The 19,027-nt window shown below is 38.7% G+C and overlaps 1 protein-coding gene across 1 annotated transcript in view; it reads right to left on the minus strand.

Moving 5' to 3' along the window:
• Positions 1 to 283: 283 nt before the first annotated feature.
• Positions 284 to 19,027, minus strand: part of LOC126267730 (methyl farnesoate epoxidase-like) — a 374,659-nt gene continuing 355,915 nt past the window's right edge. Inside the window, exons 8-9 of the mRNA XM_049973032.1 lie at positions 668 to 809; positions 284 to 590 (exon numbers count right to left, since the gene is read on the minus strand). Of these exons, the coding sequence (XP_049828989.1) occupies positions 415 to 590; positions 668 to 809 (318 nt within the window). The 3' untranslated portion in view covers positions 284 to 414. The remainder of the gene's footprint in view (positions 591 to 667; positions 810 to 19,027) is intronic.

Below are 19,027 nucleotides of genomic sequence, written 5' to 3' on the forward strand. Positions count from 1 at the left end.
GTATCATTCAGTTGTTAATGAGACTCCCATAAACAAAGTGGTACATTTATTTGGGTGATGATACACATGAACGAACTGCAAAGTATAGTATAGAAATTAAATTAGAATTTAATTGTTTGTTAATATCTATAGTCTATGTATCAATAACTATCAATATGAAAACACTCCTCTCCTTGTTCACACATAACACATTTTTATAAACTTCGCTTCTATGTTTCACCATTTTTCTTTCCTTTCAAAAATTCAAATAAAATTTTTGGAAATAACAGTTTGGCAGCATGGAGATGATAATTTAATAAAATTTTATTTACAAGTAATTAACTTTGTAATAAGTTCTGTAAAATGTATTCATCTATTGGGTTTCAGTTGTTACTACAATAAGGAAAACAATTATATTTGTATGGTTTTGCAATGTTATCGAGATTTGAAAATGATGTCATAAGGTTTTGGTGCAAGATTAAATCCCCCAAAAGCAGTAGACTTCAGGTCAGTAACATCAGCAGGAACAAGTTGAAATTTTTGCAAGATTCCAGCAAAAATTTGGAATAAACAACTTTTTGCAAAATGCTCCCCCAAACATCGATGTCGACCTGAAAGACAAATTAAAACTGTCAGATATGAGCCACAACTTATATTACCATAACTCTTTCTAGCAACAGTAACTCACCCAGACCAAAAGGTAAGAATGCATCATCCTCTCTAAGTAGTCCAGTTTCATTAATGAAACGTTCTGGTCGATAAACTTCAGGATCACCCCAGTGTTCTTTATTCATATGCAGTGACCAGTTGTTTACCAGTACAGTAGTATTCTGCATAAGAATGCATCATTTACTTTATGTAAGCAACTACTTAAGGTTAGAAATCATTATAAATATCTCTGTTTAGGTACACTTTATTGATAGTAGTATTATTTCTATTGATCTTATTTTTTGGGTTATAAAGAACAGTACTACACTCCTGGAAATGTAAAAAAGAACACATTGACACCGGTGTGTCAGACCCACCATACTTGCTCTGGACACTGCGAGAGGGCTGTACAAGCAATGATCACACGCACGCCACAGTGGACACACCAGGAACCGCGGTGATGGCCGTCGAACGGCCTTAGCTGCGCAGCATTTGTGCACCGCCGCGGTCAGTGTCAGCCAGTTTTGCTCCATCGCAGTCTTTAACACTGGTAGCATGCTGCGACAGCATGGACGTGGACCGTATGTGCAGTTGACGGACTTTGAGCGAGGGCGTATAGTGTGCATGCGGGAGGCCGGGTGGACGTACCGCCGAATTGCTCAACACGTGGGGCGTGAGGTCTCCACAGTACATCGATGTTGTTGCCAGTGGTCGGCGGAAGGTGCACGTGCCCGTCGACCTGGGACCGGACCACAGTGACGCACGGATGCACGCCAAGACCGTAGGATCCTACGCAGCGCCGCAGGGGACCGCACCGCCACTTCCCAGCAAATTAGGGACACTGTTGCTCCTGGGGTATCGGCGAGGACCATTCGCAACCGTCTCCATGAAGCTGTGCTACGGGCCCACACACCGTTAGGCCGTCTTCCGCTCACGCCCCAACATCGTGCAGCCCGCCTCCAGTGGTGTCGCGACAGGCGTGAATGGAGGGACGAATGGAGACGTGTCGTCTTCAGCGATGAGAGTCGCTTCTGCCTTGGTGCCAATGATGGTCATGTGCATGTTTGGCGCCGTGCAGGTGAGCGCCACAATCAGGACTGCATACGACCGAGGCACACAGGGCCAACACCCGGCATCATGGTGTGGGGAGCGATCTCCTACACTGGCCGTACACCTCTGGTGATCGTCGAGGGGACACTGAATAGTGCACGGTACATCCAAACCGTCATCGAACCCATCGTTCTACCATTCCTAGACCGGCAAGGGAACTTGCTGTTCCAACAGGACAATGCACGTCCACTTGTATCCCGTGCCACCCAACGTGCTCTAGAAGGTGTAAGTCAACTACCCTGGCCAGCAAGATCTCCGGATCTGTGCCCCATTGAGCATGTTTGGGACTGGATGAAGCGTCGTCTCACGCGGTCTGCATGTCCAGCACGAATGCTGGTCCAACTGAGGCACCAGGTGGAAATGGCATGGTAAACCGTTCCACAGGACTACATCCAGCATCTCTACGATCATCTCCATGGGAGAATAGCAGCGTGCATTGCTGCGAAAGGTGGATATACACTGTACTAGTGCCGACATTGTGCATGCTCTGTTGCCTGTGTCCATGTGCCTGTGGTTCTGTCAGTGTGATCATGTGATGTATCTGACCCCAGGAATGTGTCAATAAAGTTTCCCCTTCCTGGGACAATGAATTCACGGTGTTCTTATTTCAGTTTCCAGGAGTGTATTTAAATGTGAGTTTATAAAACTCCATTTGTAACATACATTATTAAGAAAGAAATAAGACACAGAGAATTTACCAACCCAATAGTTACACTTATACAGAAATTTTTCTTTGTGCCTGGTACAGTGAAACCACAACACCAAGGCAAAAGCCATATCAAATAGCAAAGATAGTATGAGGTGTAATAAAATTGAACAATAATACCCAAAAATAAGAATTGGACTGTTTGCTGACAAACTGTTTGATTTGTTACATTGAGCCATTGATAACTTGATCACATATACATTAACTGAAGACACTGAACTATCTCAAAAACTACATGTTGTATAAAAACATTTATAATTCCAATTTGTTTCTCTTAGTGGCTGACATCAAATGATGCCACACTCAAACCAACACCCTACAACATGAGTGGTCGGCAGGGGCAACTTCGTAATCTTCAATGGGAACCCCCGTTTTTTATTGCAGATTACAGTTCTGTGGCAAAATCTACAGACATTTTGTCTGAATCAATTTCTTGATTTTTCCACTGATGGCACTGTAATTGGTGGAATAGAAATAGGTACAAAATTTTAATTTATGACAAGCTACTCAATGATTCTTGAATATCCAATGGCAAATACCACCCTGTCTCCATGCTGCGAGAACAGAACAGGCCAGTATTTTATAACTTTCAATTGGAAACCCCATTGCCAACATTATATACAGGCCAGTATTTTATAACTTTCAATTGGAAACCCCATTGCCAACATTATATTCCTCCGAAATTTTGGAGAGGTCTACTCAATGTGCCATACAGATAACTAAAATGTGTCATAACAGTCAGTACACTGTGACCAGAGCTCACATATCATGCAGACATGGAACAGATAGCGGCTCTAAACATAACAATACTTGCACAGTGTTTATTGCCTGCACCCCTATGCATCATATGGAGGAAAGATGTGCAAGTGGACAATGAGTGTTGCAGCATAGAAGAAAATATTGAAATGATCCTAATTTACAAAGAATGTAGGAGAAATGTTGAGGCTGCTATTGCCCTATATGACAAGTGCTTCCCAGAGAAAGATCACTCTCATTCGCTCTTTTACAAGATTGTGGACAGACTTTTTGGATAGCAGTGTGCAGACCAGCAAAATAAAATGAAACAAACGTGTTACAGGAGAAGGTAATGAAATAACTGTACTAGTTGCAGTGCACCACAACTCCCAGATAAGCATCAAGAAATCACTGCATCAGGAATTTCATGGCACCAATCTCCATAAGTGGGTAGTGTTTTGTGAATGGGCACGTCAGCAAAATCCAAATGACATCCACATTTCTAGCTGAGGTACTATTTTCTGATAAGTCTATATTCACAAACCATGGTAGCATTAACCGGCTTAATATGCATTACTGGGGTGTGTAGATGATTCCCGCTGGTTATGGTGAGCTGACCATCAATGTCCTTTGTCAGTTAACATATAGTGTGGCATCATGGGAAATAAACTCATGTGTCCGTATATTTTCAATGGCACATTCATGGGGAGCAAATGCCAAATGTATTTGGAACAGAAACTACTGGTACTAGTGCCTGATATTGCGCTGGAAATTCAACAGTGTACGTGATTTCAGCATGATGACTGCCCAGTGGATCACCCAACTGAAGCACAGGGGTTATGAGACCATGTTTGCACTGGTTGGTTGATTTGCAGAGGTGGCCCCATTAACTGACCTGCTAGGTTGGCTGAACTTGAAGTTGCTAGGGATATCTAAGAGATAAGGTGTACCAATAAGTGCCAACAGGCTGTGAAGACATGATTGACTGCATCAGAAACACCTGTGCTGACATTTCGGTAGATATGCTTCTGCCTTGTGTATGGTCATTTGAAAAGTAGATCACTAAATGCATTAAAGTTGGTGATACTATGTTTGAGTACTAACTGTACTTGGAAAAGCTGAGTAGCATTCACCTCAAGCCATGGCCACCGAATAGTCAACTGTTTGATATATAGCAATGAATGGGGTTTCCAATTATAAGTTACAAAATACTGGTTTGTTCCACCCTTGCAGCATGGAGGCAGGGTCCCAAGGGCAATTGGCTATTCAAGGGCCATTTAGCGACCTGCCATAAAATATAATTTTGTGCCCACATCCATTCCTCATATTACAGTACCATCTGTGGAGAAACAAAGAAAATGCTTCAGACAAAATGTATGTAGTTTTTATCATAGAATCATAATCTGCAACAAAAAATGGTGGTTCCCATTGAAGATTTCAAAGTTACCCCCCACTCAGGGGTGGGGTGATGGATTGAATGTTGTATGTCCCTCTCCATGACAAACAAATTGGAATTATAACTTTTTTTTTTGATCAGGTGTGTGGTGTTTGACATATTTCAGTGTCTTCAGTTAAAATGAGCACCATGTGTAGGCCTATTTCTCAGAGACCACAATCCCTATACTGGTATATGCAGTGCTAACATGTCTTTGAATGTGAATGCTGTGGAGAAATACTGACAGACATTAAGGAGAATTTAAGCATTTGGGTCTCCCTGCATCATCTGAGAAGATTTTGTCTTATTGTGGTATACAGCTACGAGTTTCTTATGAAAAAATATGCTACCTGCTGCCTAAAAGATTAACTGTAGCAGATGCAGCATCCAAGCCTAGTGAGTGTAGGGCATTGACTGAATAGTAGTCAGCCCAAATTGAAGGTGTTTCAGTTTGCACATAGCCTAAGATTGGATTACATATACTTTATGTCCCAATAGATCTATAGTGAGGAGATCCTCTAGGATGTAAAAGATGCCAGAAAAACAGAAATATGCAATAAATATTTATGAAGTAAATCAAATATGCTAATGTACTTCCCACAGATCTCAATTGGAACAGTCCTCACAGAAGCTGACTAGGTAAAAAATACCTTAATGTATTATTGTTTGAAAGGTAATGAAAAACTTGTGACAAAGTATGTAAATACTCCATATAAGGAAGTGCATATGGTAATATTTATGTCATTATAACCATAGATCATGAAATAGAAAAATTAATTTTCAGCACATCTTACTTACAATGATTACTTCACTGAACTGAATTTGTGCTAAAGTCAGATTACACTATTTTTTATTATTTGTAACACATACACAACTATTAGTCTACTAAGCAATTCATCAATGGATTAGGAGATGGCAAGCAATAAATCCTTTAGGCTCATTTAAATGAACTTTATTAGTGCCATAATTAAACTTTTTATGGCTGCCGATAGGTTATGGAAAATGTATGTTTGGGAATAACAGACACATTTCTGGACCAAAGTAAGTGACTTAATATCTTTGTGAAGATTATTCTTGTTTCCAGGATTGATTCCATGAACTGAGCTGTTGGTTTAAAAAAAGAGATATGTCTGAAAGATGAATTTCATTAAGGAATAAATATATTAGGAAGCAATAGTTGGCATAAATAGTTCCCTAAATTTGCCTCTACAGGATGTTCTTTAGTACACCACAAATAACTCTTATTACACATTTTTGAATCCAGAAAACTTTAACTTAGCTCGATGAGTTACCCAACACAAAAATCCTGAGTGACATTGTGGAATCAAAGCAAGCATAGTATTCCAGGTTTTTTATTTTTAGGAGGAACGGAAATGGTCTTAAATCTATGCCCATCCTATTCCCTACAATGAATCTTGCTTGTCAACACTGATACCACCTCCCTCTGTACCAAGGTCCCTAAAGTACATGGTCTGTCAGCTGCTGAACATATCCTCAGGCAAAGCTCACCTGATTCCAAACCTATGACATCCTTCCTACTCCACTTAATGACCTTTATATTTACCAACAACTACTTCACATTTGAGGGACAGACATATAAACAGATCAAGGGTACAATTATGGGAACCAGGAAGTCTCCTTCCTACCCCAATCTTTTCACCAGTCACTTGGAAGGGGCTTTCCTGGTATCCATAAGTCTTCAGCCCCTGGTTTGGTTTAGGTACATTGATGACATCTTTACCATATGGACTCATGGTGAGGCTGAACTGTTAAAATTCCTGCAATTTCAGAATTCTCCAAATTAAATTTCAAATGATAATATTCTGAATCCTGTGCCACTTCCCTTGATGTTGATCTTGTCCTCACCAAAGGCCAACTACACACTACTGTCCAATTGAAATCTGCTAACAAACAATAGTTCTTAATTTTAACAGTTGCCATCCTTTCTATGGCAAATGTTCCCTCCTGTACAGCCTTCACATTCAAGACAAACTTATTTGTTCGGATGAAGACTCCTTACAGCAATACACGACCATTCCCACCTCAGCCTTCACTGGACATGATTACCCCACCTAATGCAAAAGCAGACGTGCAGCGTCACCACGTCCCATCCTGGTACTGCTATTCCCTCCAAAAAACAACTTTGGAACACATCACTGCTCACTCAGTATTATCCTGGTCTTGAATGTATTAATCAGTTAATTTGACAAGGCCATTACTTCCTAAAATCATGCCCTATAATAGGATCCATTCTGTCTGAAATATTACCCACCACACTTGCAACAGTTTTTTGTCACCCTTGCAATCTCCACAGTTTTCTTCTGACTCTACACTCCCTCACCCATATCCCTACCTTATGGCTCCCGCCTCTTTGAGCATTCCCACTGCAAGACTTGCTTGACTTCCTACAACCACCTATACCAGCTGTGTAACAGGCAAAATATATAGTATCAAAGGGGGACCCACCTATGAAATGACACATGTCATATAGCAACTGTAAAGAAACACTGTTTGGACCTTTACATCAACAGGACTACCACCAAATTATTATTTAGTATGAATGGTGTGTACACTGGCCACACACAAGGCGGAGGGTGTACACTGGCCACACACAATATCCTGTTGCAGAGTGTGCTCCACATGACAATCATGATCTTGGTGCATGTTTCACCATACTTCTCCACCAGACACCAGTGTTTCAGAATTGTGGAGGTGGGAACCAGCATTACTACGTGACCATGGTTCTTGCCACCCCTGCCCTTAATTTACATCAAATTCTCCTGCCTCAGCATTTCTTCACAGTAACTACTCCATTCTTCACTCCATTTTAGTTTTCTACACCTCTCATTTTCTTACTTGTCTATTTTTTACCACCCCCCCTCTCCCCTCTCTGTTATATGCAATGCACTTAGTTTTTCACTCTTATTAAGTCATCCACACTGTTTAAGCAGTAATCTCTGTCTTGAATATTACCCTGTCTTCCACCTTTAAGTTCTCAGGTTTTCAAATCTCATCTGGTACAGTCCCAACAATCAGTCTTTCCTTCTCATCCTGCTCTGATCCCGGTTCTGGGTGACTTTCCCAAAATCTAGCCCTTTTCCTAAACCTCTCTCCAATTCTTATCCTTCAGCCCTCATCCTTCCCCTTCAACACTTCTGCCTGAAGAAGGTGCCACTGGCTCCAGACGTTTACCTAATTATAATCTTTTATGTGTGTCTTCTGCTGTCATGTGTTGAGTAGATTTTGTTTCACCTGTCAAGTTACCTTATTTTGACAGAAAACTGTTCAATAGATATGCTATATCTTATCAACATTCATAACCAAGAGCCAAGTCTAACCTGTTACTAAGAAATAAATCAGAAATAATGTGGACTAAACCACTTGGCAGTGCTAGATATGTGGTACATAATGCATTTTTTGCTCACAACTACCTTTTTTCATCATTACTCCATAAAAAACAGTTTCATCAGTAAAGATATCATGGGCATCATGTTATAACATTTTACAAAAAGTAATTTTTTAGAAAACAATGCATAACAGTTTTTTTGAATTGTTGAAAATAATACCACAGCACAGTAGTGCTGTTGTTGGGAGTTTTTAGTTCGTACCATGTAGTGCCAAGCACTAGGTAATAACTTCTGAATATTTTATTGGCCCATAACCAATATGAGCTGGTTGACACTAGTGCACAGAAGACAAATTTTCTGTTAATGAGCCTAACTTTGACAACTTACAGCACATAAAATCCAGTGCTTACATTACTTGTTCCTTTTTACTCTTATTACATGTTACAATCGTTTCATAGGAAACACCTACAGACATTGTATAACTATATAATAAAGCATAAGCTGTAAATGCGCATGCTATAAACTGGAAAAAAATTAAAATTGCAAGGGGAAAGAAAAATTGCTTTAGAATTGGTATATTTAAAACATTGTTTATATAATCTTCTATGGTTCTGTTACTATGAAATTGTTTTTCTGTAAATAACAAGAACTGCAAAATGTCATGAAGCAGTTAAAAGAGGGAAGAGGAGGGAGCAAGTGTGGATTGTGGAGGGAGGGGAGAGTGGGATGAATTGGTAAACAGGATCATCTTGATTTCTTGAAAAAATATTGTAAAACTGTTTGGAATCCTGTGACTACAAATGTTTTATAAAATGAAAATTTTTAATTAAAATAATATGGAGACACTATGGAACAGCCACAGTAGTGCTGTTGTTGGGAGTTTTTAGTTCCTACCATGTAGTGCCAAGCACTAGGTAATAACTTCTGAATATTTTATTGGCCCATGACCAATATGAGCATATGACCCTGCATGTATAGTGAACAATTAGGCTGTTATTCATCCAACGTAAAATGAAAAACATGAGGGCAAGTGACACAGAGGTGCATAGCCTTGGGGGGTAACATACAGAATGGTGTGGCATTTATCACAAAAAGAATGTTCTGTAGTGGCTAACGTTATTGCATCACCAACTACCAAGACTCTAGGTTGATGGTAGAAATGTATCAATAAGTGTTCCATAAATAGACTCAAAACAAGTTCTTAGGGAAATCTATTTGTCCATCTAGCATTTCTTTTGAAAATTTGTTACTCTGAAACAATTCCAATTTCTCAAGTGTATTTAACAAGAGCCTTTTCGGTGTGTTGTGCAGAGTTTTAAGATTACTTTGAATTCACTGAACAAGTGGTTGTTTTGTACAAGATGCCTGTTTATACAGCCTTCATTGCTGTCATGTGTTTGGTCTCTAAAACAATTTTTGAAGGACCTAGCTGTCCATTGTATACAAAATTTTTCATGAGTAGTGGTATGAGATTACTGGCTCATGAATGGTAGCATTGGAACGCAAACAAATGAAGGTGGATTCGTGCAGATGCAGTGTTAACTATTCATCTCTCATGCATGTTGAAAAATGACTGCCTCACAGACAGACAGGAAATCTGGGCAGAAGTACCATTGGACAGATTGCAGTAGTGGGAGGGAAAGACATCCCTGTTGATAGGTGTCCAGTGTGCTGCAGGTCTAGGGACAACTGTGAGATGGTAGAGTTTCATACAACATCTAAAGAAGACAAAACTGGAGAAAAACTGGGTGACCAGCAGATATCTAGGGCTTACATACTAATAGTAAACTAAACTGGTCAAACCACATCCTGGATCTGTGTAAAAGACTGCATTCTGCGACGTATGCTTTGCACATTGTCTGCTCTTACAGAAATATGGGAACCATTATATTGACTTATTGTGGCTATTTTTATGCCATTATGGCATATGCTGTCATATTTCTGGGAAATCAGTCACATGCTAGAAAAGTACTATGTGCACAGAAAAGAGCCATAAGAATCATGAGTGGAGTCCACCCTAGAGTCATATGCAGAAATCTTTTTAAGGAACTTGAAATCGTCAAATCCACGGCATAGTATATATTATGTCTGCTGTGTTTCATAAAAGAAAAAAAGTGTTTCAAATTTAACAGTGTTCATCATAGTCTTGATACTAGAAGAAAAGATATTTTTCATGAACATGCAAGCCTGAGTACGAAACAGAACAGGGTCCAGTTTACTGGGTGTAAGATTTTTAATACCATCCCTTCTGAAATTAAGTGTTTAGTAGACAATGATCTCTTGTAAGGAAAAAACACCTTAATCCCATTGCAAGTGTCATTTTACTCTATAGAAGAGATCCTGAACCATAATGAACATTACTTCTGTACTTGTAATACTCAGGTTCGTTTCCAGATCTTACGTAATATTTACTTCAATATGAAACTGGTTAATACTTTTACATAATATTCTAACAAACTTGAAAAACTGACATATTCCATATGCTGTGAAGTATTTACAACATGGATACACTGATCACTGAAATTTGCAATAAATAAAAAATAATAATAATAAAGAAACAGTTATATTCTACAATGAATTGGGAACATTTATGTGGTTTGACAATACTATTGTTATTGTTTTTTGATGCAGTTCTCCAAGTTCGCTTATCCTGTGAAAAGATATTCATTTCTACATATAACTGTAGACTACATAATTTTGGACCTGTTTACCACAGTGAAGCCCAGTGAAGCCTTGGTCATCATCTACAGGTTTTCTCCTCCACCCTCCCACTTTCCCACCAACCCACATGTCCCTTCAATGTGAAATTGATAATTTCTCTATGTCTTAGGAAATTTCCTGTAAAATTTCCTGTTCATTAACCAAGTGGTGCTGTAAATTTATTTGCTCCCCAATTTCATTCAATACTTCTTCATTAGTTATCTGATCTAACAAAAAAATTTTCAGCAGTCTTCTGTAGCATCACATTCTAAACACTTCTTTGTTGGCTGAACTGGTTAACATCCACATTTCACTTAGACGCAGGATTACACTCAAGATAAATATTGTGAAAATGACATCCCAATATTTGTATTTATATTTGATTTTAAAAAAGTATTTTTTCAGAAAAGCTTCTTTGCTGGTATTAGTTGACAGTTTATATCCTCTCTACTACAGGAGTTGTCACTTATTCTGCTGCCCAATCAGCAAAACTCATCTCTTACTGAAATTGACCTAGTATTATATTAAATTAATACTGCAGTGAAATTGTAAGAGATTTAGGAATTTTTATGCTGTATTCCTACCTTAAAACCATACAAGTAAACTAAGTTTGCTTAAATGCTATCAACAGATTTCATTCCCTTTTGCTGTCTAACAGATGTTTTGCATGGACAAGTAAATGGTTATTGGGAATTCAGATTGTCTAAAATGAAGATCAAATAAAATGGTGAAACTTGTTCACCAAAAAATAAACATATCAAATTGAGATCTATCAATAATTCAGACTCTATTTATGATTACATTTTGCAGGTGCAGTGTTTTAGTTTCAAACCCAGGAAAAAGTTACCATGCCTGGTTTGAATGTGGTCATACTGACTGCTTGTTCCTGCAGTGAATGCAGTTGTTGTATCCTTCAAGTATTTACTGTTCAAATGCAAAAGCTTACCTGAAGATGGCTGAAATATCATGTGATGTGTACTGTTACTATTCCCAGTGGAAAAACACTCAGGAACTGCATGACACACTAAGTTTCCATGGGGTAAGGGCTGATTTAAGGCCCAAGTGACACAAGCCATCAGTTGGGGCCCAAGATACAATGGGCACCAGAAGTGCCACAATTGTAAGATTCCTACAAATGACATACCACAATTAGTATTGGCCTCTTGGGGTGCCAATCTTAGAGGGGCATCAAGGACACCTAATATTGCAAGATTTGTCTGCAGTGTGTAACACTATTAGTAGTGAAAACTGACACAGCTGAAAGTGCACAAGGGAAAACTGGGAAGAGGGACACCAAATGACAAGTTGTGTGAAAAAATGTTCTTGAATCACTCCTGTATGGGAAGGATCAATGTGTGAAAAGTTAAGTCAAATAATGTTTTTAATTAAGTTTTCTCCTTTTCAGATTCACAGTCACAATGTACATTACCTGAACAAAAACAGCTCGATGTCTATTAATGGATACTAATATGGGATGTGCCCAACCTTTGCTTTTTGGAGGCTTAAGTTCTGCTGGGGACACCTTTAATGAGGAGTCTGAGTGTCTTTTGAAAAATGACAGGCCATTCTCCCTCCAGAGCCAGAACCAAAGAAGGGAATTGGATGTTGTGGTCTGGAACGAAGTCAACAATCCAACTCACCCCAAAGGTGTTCCAGTTCTAACCAGTGCAGGTCAGGACTCTATGTAACAGTCCATTTCTGGAATACTGCTGTCCCCAAAACATTGCCTCATGCATGCTGGTCTATGACAGGGTGCACCGTCATGTTGATACAAATAATCATTGGCTTCAGACTGCTCTCCTGCTGTACATAGTGCACAACATTGTAAAATATATTGATATTCTTCCACATTTACCATTCCCTTAAACACAATAAGGGGGCACATCCTAGCCACAAAGCACTGTCTCCTCCACACTTCACTGTTGCCACCTCACATGAATGCAGGAAATATTCTCCAGGCATTTGCCAAATCCAATCCCACTGGATTGTCACATGGAAGTCTTATAGCATGATTCATCACTACAAAACACTTGTTTCCAGTCATCCATTGTCTAGTGGTGTTACTCTTCAATCACCTGTTGTTAAATACAGTCTACAGAAATGTGTGGCGTATGAAGAGCTACTCCAGAGTTGCCCCCAACTTTTCAACTCCCAATGCAGAGTTATTGTTGTAGCTAGACAACTGGAACCACTTTGGAACTCACAAGTGCTTCTTCCTGCTTATTTCATGTGATGCTTTAGTTGACTCCCTGTAAGTACAAGAGGCCTGCCCTGGTCTTGGTTTAGTTGTAGTTGTTCCTTTGCATTTGCACTTCACAATCACATCTCCAACAGTTGAATTAGGCAGCAGTAGAAGGGATGAAACATCCTTGATGTAATTGTTATCAATGACTACTCTGCCTTCAAACTCACTGAGCACTCCTGACCAACCCATTCTGGTGTTTTTGCCTGTTGATGACAACACAATACTCCCTTCCACCTTTTGTATTGGTGAGCCCATCTCTGGTTATATTTAGTGGCCAATTCCACACACATTTGATCAGTTGGTGTATTTTCTAAAGGTCAAAACCATCTTGTCCATCATAGGCTATTTAATTTCCTGAAACAAGTAGAATATTTTTATTTCAACATACGTGTTACATACAAATTAATTGTGGCTTGTGATTTTTTTCAGTTGCAACTGTAACAGCCAACATAACAAACATCAAAATTCGATATTATTTATGCATATGCAAGTGGACACAGACTGCAACTACCTTTATTCTAAATATATTCTGAAGTAAGATTTCAGCTTGTTCCAATAAATGAAATTGTGTATGGTAGACAACAAGGTTTTGACTCTGAAATCAGTCATCTTAAGACGAACATGAGCATAATACTACTCTGATTGGGAAAACGTGTGATTTATTAAATGATATTCTTCTGTTCATCTAAACTCTTCACCTGTGTTTCCCATACTCTCTTTTCCAAAATATGTTCTTTGTTCCATGATTTGCTACTTCAATATATCACTGATATTTAAAATATGTTCTTTGTTTTATTATTTGCTAATTTAATATTTCACTGATATTATCTCTGGTTTGTGTTCATGCATCTGTTCTGTTTTATGGCAATTTGTGCCTTCTACATCTACATCCATACTTCGCAAGCCACATGACGGTGTGTGGCGGAGGGTACCCTGAGTAACTCTATCGGTTCTCTCTTCTATTCCAGTCTCGTATTGTTCGTAGAAAAAAGGATTGTTGGTATGCTTCTGTATGGGCTCTAATCTCTCTGATTTTATCCTCATGGTCTCTTTGCAAGATAGACGTAGGAGGGAGCAATATACTGCTTGACCCTTCAGTGAGGGTATGTTCTCGAAACTTTAAGAAAAGCCCATACCGATCTACTGAGCATCTCTCCTGTAGAGTCTTCCACTGGAGTTTATCTACCATCTCTGTAATGCTTTCGCGATTACTAAATGATTCTGTAACGAAGCGCACTGCTCTCCGTTGGATCTTCTCTCTCTCTTCTATCAAACCTATCTGGTACGGATCCCACACTGCTGAGCAATATTCAAGCAGTGGGCGAACAAACATACTGTAACCTACTTCCTTTGTTTTCAGATTGCATTTTCTTTGGATTCTTCCAATGAATCTCAGTCTGGCATCTCCTTTACCGACGATCAACTTTATATGATCATTCCATTTTAAATCACTCCTAATGTGTACTCCCAGATAATTTATGGAATTAACTGCTTCCAGTTGCTGACCTGCTATTTTGAAGCTAAATGATAAGGGATCTATCTTTCTATGTATTTGCAGCACATTACACTTGTCTACATTGAGATTCAATTGCCATTCCCTGCGTCAATTCGTTGCAGATCATCCTGCATTTCAGCTAAAGTTAAAAAAAAAAAAAAAAAGTGTTTCATTTCTGGGATGGTATTTTCTTTTATTAACAGTTTTCAGAAGAGCTTCACTTTGTTATACTTTGTGATTATGCCACCGCTCTGAGACTAGTAACATGTGTGGCAAAGATGCTCAACATGTCTTGGAGAGGGAAAATAGGTGGCAGGTCTGCAGGGGTAAGACATATGATGTTCACGTCCATGCTGCATTCACAAGTTCCCAACCCACACCTACAAGTCTTTTATCCAGATCTGTTGATACTGAAATTCTGTAAATGGCTTTAACCTGTTGAGCAGGCCAGGGCTCTTATGGTAGGCTTGTGCTTGACCTAAACTTTCATCCAGTGAAGTCGGACCTTTCAGCTTACATTGCATGAAGTGAGCAGATATAGGCCAATCATAACGATCTTCCCATTCCATTCACATACGGAGTCCAGGAAGACTAATTCCTTAAACGCCTTTGTGTGTGCTGTAATTAGTCTAAACTCATTCAAAATAATTTTCTACATGATAGTTTGTAACTGTCTTCAAATGTTGACAAGTTCAGTTCTTTCAGCACGTTCATGACACTCTCCGACACGCCAAAAAAATCTATGACCATTTGTGCTGCTGTTCTTTCTATTTATTCAATATCCCCATTAGCCATACTTGCTATGGGTCCCACACACTTCAGCAATATTCTACAATGGTTAAAATGAGTGTTTTGTGTGCAGTCTCATTTGTAGACTGATCGCTTTTCCGTAACAACTTATCTGTGACCACAGTCTACCAGCTGCTTTACCCTACAACTGAGGCTGTATGGTTATTTATTTATTTATTTAGCAGCTTTGTATGTATGTACAATGAACAGATCTAAGTAGATATTTGCATTGTCAGTTTAACACAATAATAATCACACACAAAGGGGTACCCATAAGAAACTGAAGTTTTTTTAAAAACAAAAAAACTTATGTATTCACATTTTGAGAACAACCGTTCAAACCCCTTTAAACTACTCTCTACTTGCACTAATACACTTGTCTAGTCTTTTATTCCATTTTTCAAAAGATTGTTTAAATTCATCTTTTGTGATGCTTAACAGTGCTTCTGTAGTTTTCTTCTTCACCTTGGCAACATCAGCAAAATGCTTTTCTTTCATGTCTCTATTCATTCTAGGAAACAAACAAAAGTCACATGGGGCAAGGTCAGTTGAGCAAGAGGCATGAGCAATAGGGATCACACCATTTTTGGTCAACAGTTACATAGTCATGACATAAAAAACCAGTCGCCCAACTGTCCCAAATTAGGCCATTTCTGCCATGCACTGTTGTGTAAGTTTTTCAAAAGTTGCAAGTAGAAAGCAACATTGACTGTCTGACCCTGCAGAACAAACTCTGAATGGACAACTCCTCTCACCCTGAAGTAACAAATCAGCACTGTCTTATTAATGTATGATGTCACATAATGAGCTTTCTTGGGGCGAGATGAACTTGAAGTCTCTCACTGGCTTCACTGTTGCTTTGATTTAGGATCATGAGCATGGAATCCAGTTTCATCACCTGAGATAATTTTTGAAAAAGAGTTCTCATCATTTTGGGACTCTTCTTTTAAAGTACAACATGCTTCCACATGACCTTACTTTTGTTCAGCAGTCAGCAGCCATGGCTTGAATTTGGCAGCCACCCTTTCCATTGCCAAATCTTCTGTCACAATTTCCTGTTCTGAACTCCAATTCACTCCCAACACAATAGCTCCAAAATTTCTTTAATGGTCTGCTGTCAAACTTTGTTGATGATTTCACAAGTGTTTTAAACATTTTTATGTGTTTGGGCCATGGAAGAATAACCAGAATGAGATGTGTCATCAACTGACATTTCAAAATTTTTGAAACAGGGAAACCTCTCAACCACTCATGTTTTCACCATACCATAGTCCTTGTATGCCATTTTCATCATTTCAGTTTTTTGTTCCATTTTTTCTGAGCAAAAGGCAGAATTTCACTGCCATATGTTGTTCACAAAAATCTGCCATTCCAAAATTTACAATCACACAAAACACTTTTCAAGACACTGTCCATTCTTTTCAGCTGCTCTTCCAGATTCTTTCTTGTCTCTGACAGAATTAAAATGTCATCAGCAAACCTGAAAATTTTTATTTCCTCTCCATGGGCTTTAATTCATACTCCAAATTTGTATCTTTTCTTTACTTTTTATATATTACATTACACTATCCTACTTGGTGTCCAATAAAACACACTGAACACATTGGATAGTGATACTTGTTTCTAAAAGCAAACATAGCACTATTTTCTAATGCCACTTAATAACCTTCTGTATCATTGTGGCGTATGACAGCATCTGGTCACTTCTGTTGATGCTAGTTTTTTCCATTATTATATGTCAGTATCACCACAGGTTTGGTTTCAGGGGACAAGCATGATGTGTAATATCTAAGCTTGATGTCATAATAGGTGTGTGTTTTGTTGATAGCATCCTAACATCATGAACATCCCCATATTTTAGCACCACAGTAACATTTTCATCTTCATGTGCTATCATTCCACCTTTCTCCAATTAGTACAATATACAAAACAGAACATAACTTTTTTATTGTACCATACAGTTCCAGTGACATACATTTGCTAATTCATTGCTAATGAAGAAGTTGTCAACAAACAATGTTCGTCCTTCATTTAGCACTTTAACTGCAACGTAAATGCAGATATTTTTGGCTATGCCAACTACCTTCCTCCCACTGGTAAGTCATTCAGAATAACCTTTGGTAGATCATGTACACCGTTCAGTGGATCACAGTTTAAAAGTTTAAACCATACTTACATGATTTTGTTGGTATGTATAGTCTAAACCTTAGTCACCCCATCTGAGGAACCATTGTTTTGTCAACTACAGTATCTTTAGCTGGTGAAAAGATGTTTTGATAATTGTCTGTCAATATCTTTAGTAATAGTAAAACTTTCCAAGTCTGCTACTCTCATCTATGATTTTGTTATTTGTGAAATGCAGGTTGGTAACAGTAATTCAAAATGACTATGGGAAATCCTGCTGCACAGAAATGTGAAGTTGTAAATGTCTGTTGACCAAAATCTAGCAAGCAGTGTCTGTACTAGACATATCCAAATCATCAGTCTCAGAAAAGTTTGTAATTTCCTCAGGTGAGGCAGGTTTCCATCTGTTCAGTTGAGCACATTCAATCATTTCATGTTGATGAAAATTTTGCTCTGCGTATCTATTAGTGTCTGTGACTAAAAGGCTTATTAGTCATCTAAGAATAGTAAAAGCACTTCACTTGCGCTAATATCAGATGGAAAATCCATCAGAAGTGCATCTTTTCTGGTAAATGTAAATGACTGTTGCCTGTTAGTGAATTCGTTCCACTGTATGTTGTCCAGTGAATCTCCAACAGAGTTCAGCTTCTCTTCTTCATCTGCAGCAAGTTCTTCCAACATGTCATCGTAACCTTCACTTTCTCCTGATTCCTGTGTATTGGGGTTTGAACTCATTGAAATTCTATTTATCATTTTTCGTCTAAAATGCACTGCTTGGTCATCACTGCTCCCCTCACTTATACGGAATCTTTTATGCCACCAAGGAATATTTTGATGACAAAAATATCACTGACATATGTCTCAAACACAGTATCCTTCTTGACTGAGTGACAGATCTGGGATAAATGCAGTGAGACCACAGGTAGTCCTCTAGCTGAAGTGCTTATCACTTTCCCCATTTCAGGAGTAAACACTTTGCTCTTTGTAATGAGTCAAAGGCCATATTGCACTGGTCATGGAAACCATGTGGTATAGTGTAATGTTATATATAAGTAGTAAAGGGGACAAAAACTTTGTAGTATGAATTACAACCCATGGAGAAGAAATAAAAACTTTGAGGTTTGCTGATGACATTGTAATTCTGTCAGAGAGAGCAAAGAACCTGGAAGAGCAGCTGAACAGAATGGATAGTGTGTTGAAAAGAGGATATCAGGTGAACAACAACAAAAGCAAACTGATGATAACAGACTGGACATGTCTGAAAGAAGAGACACCATATCCATATAAGTACATAGTTCAGGCAATACCAGCCATGACCTTCTTCTTCTGTGTGGATGCACACATATTATCCGAACTCTTACGGGACTTGGTAATAATGTCTTCCATAAGTAATGAGTGTGTTGGGTAGGGACACTACGAATGTAGTGTGTGGACGTATAAGGTGAGAATGTGGGTCTCACAGGAAGCATGCATGTGATAGTCTCTGTAGTCACACTATCCTCTGTGCCCTCGGTGGCTCAGATGGATAGAGTGTGTGCCATGTAAGGAGGAGATCCCGGGTTCGAGTCCCAGTTGGGGCACACATTTTCACCTGTCCCTATATATATATATATATATATATATATATATATATATATATATACAAAACACACAAACACACACACAGAATTACAAGCTTTCGCAACTGGCAGTTGCTTCGTCAGGAAGGAAGGAA

The sequence above is a fragment of the Schistocerca gregaria genome, chromosome 4, assembly GCF_023897955.1.
Source record: "Schistocerca gregaria isolate iqSchGreg1 chromosome 4, iqSchGreg1.2, whole genome shotgun sequence".
NCBI classification, from domain to species: domain Eukaryota; kingdom Metazoa; phylum Arthropoda; class Insecta; order Orthoptera; family Acrididae; genus Schistocerca; species Schistocerca gregaria.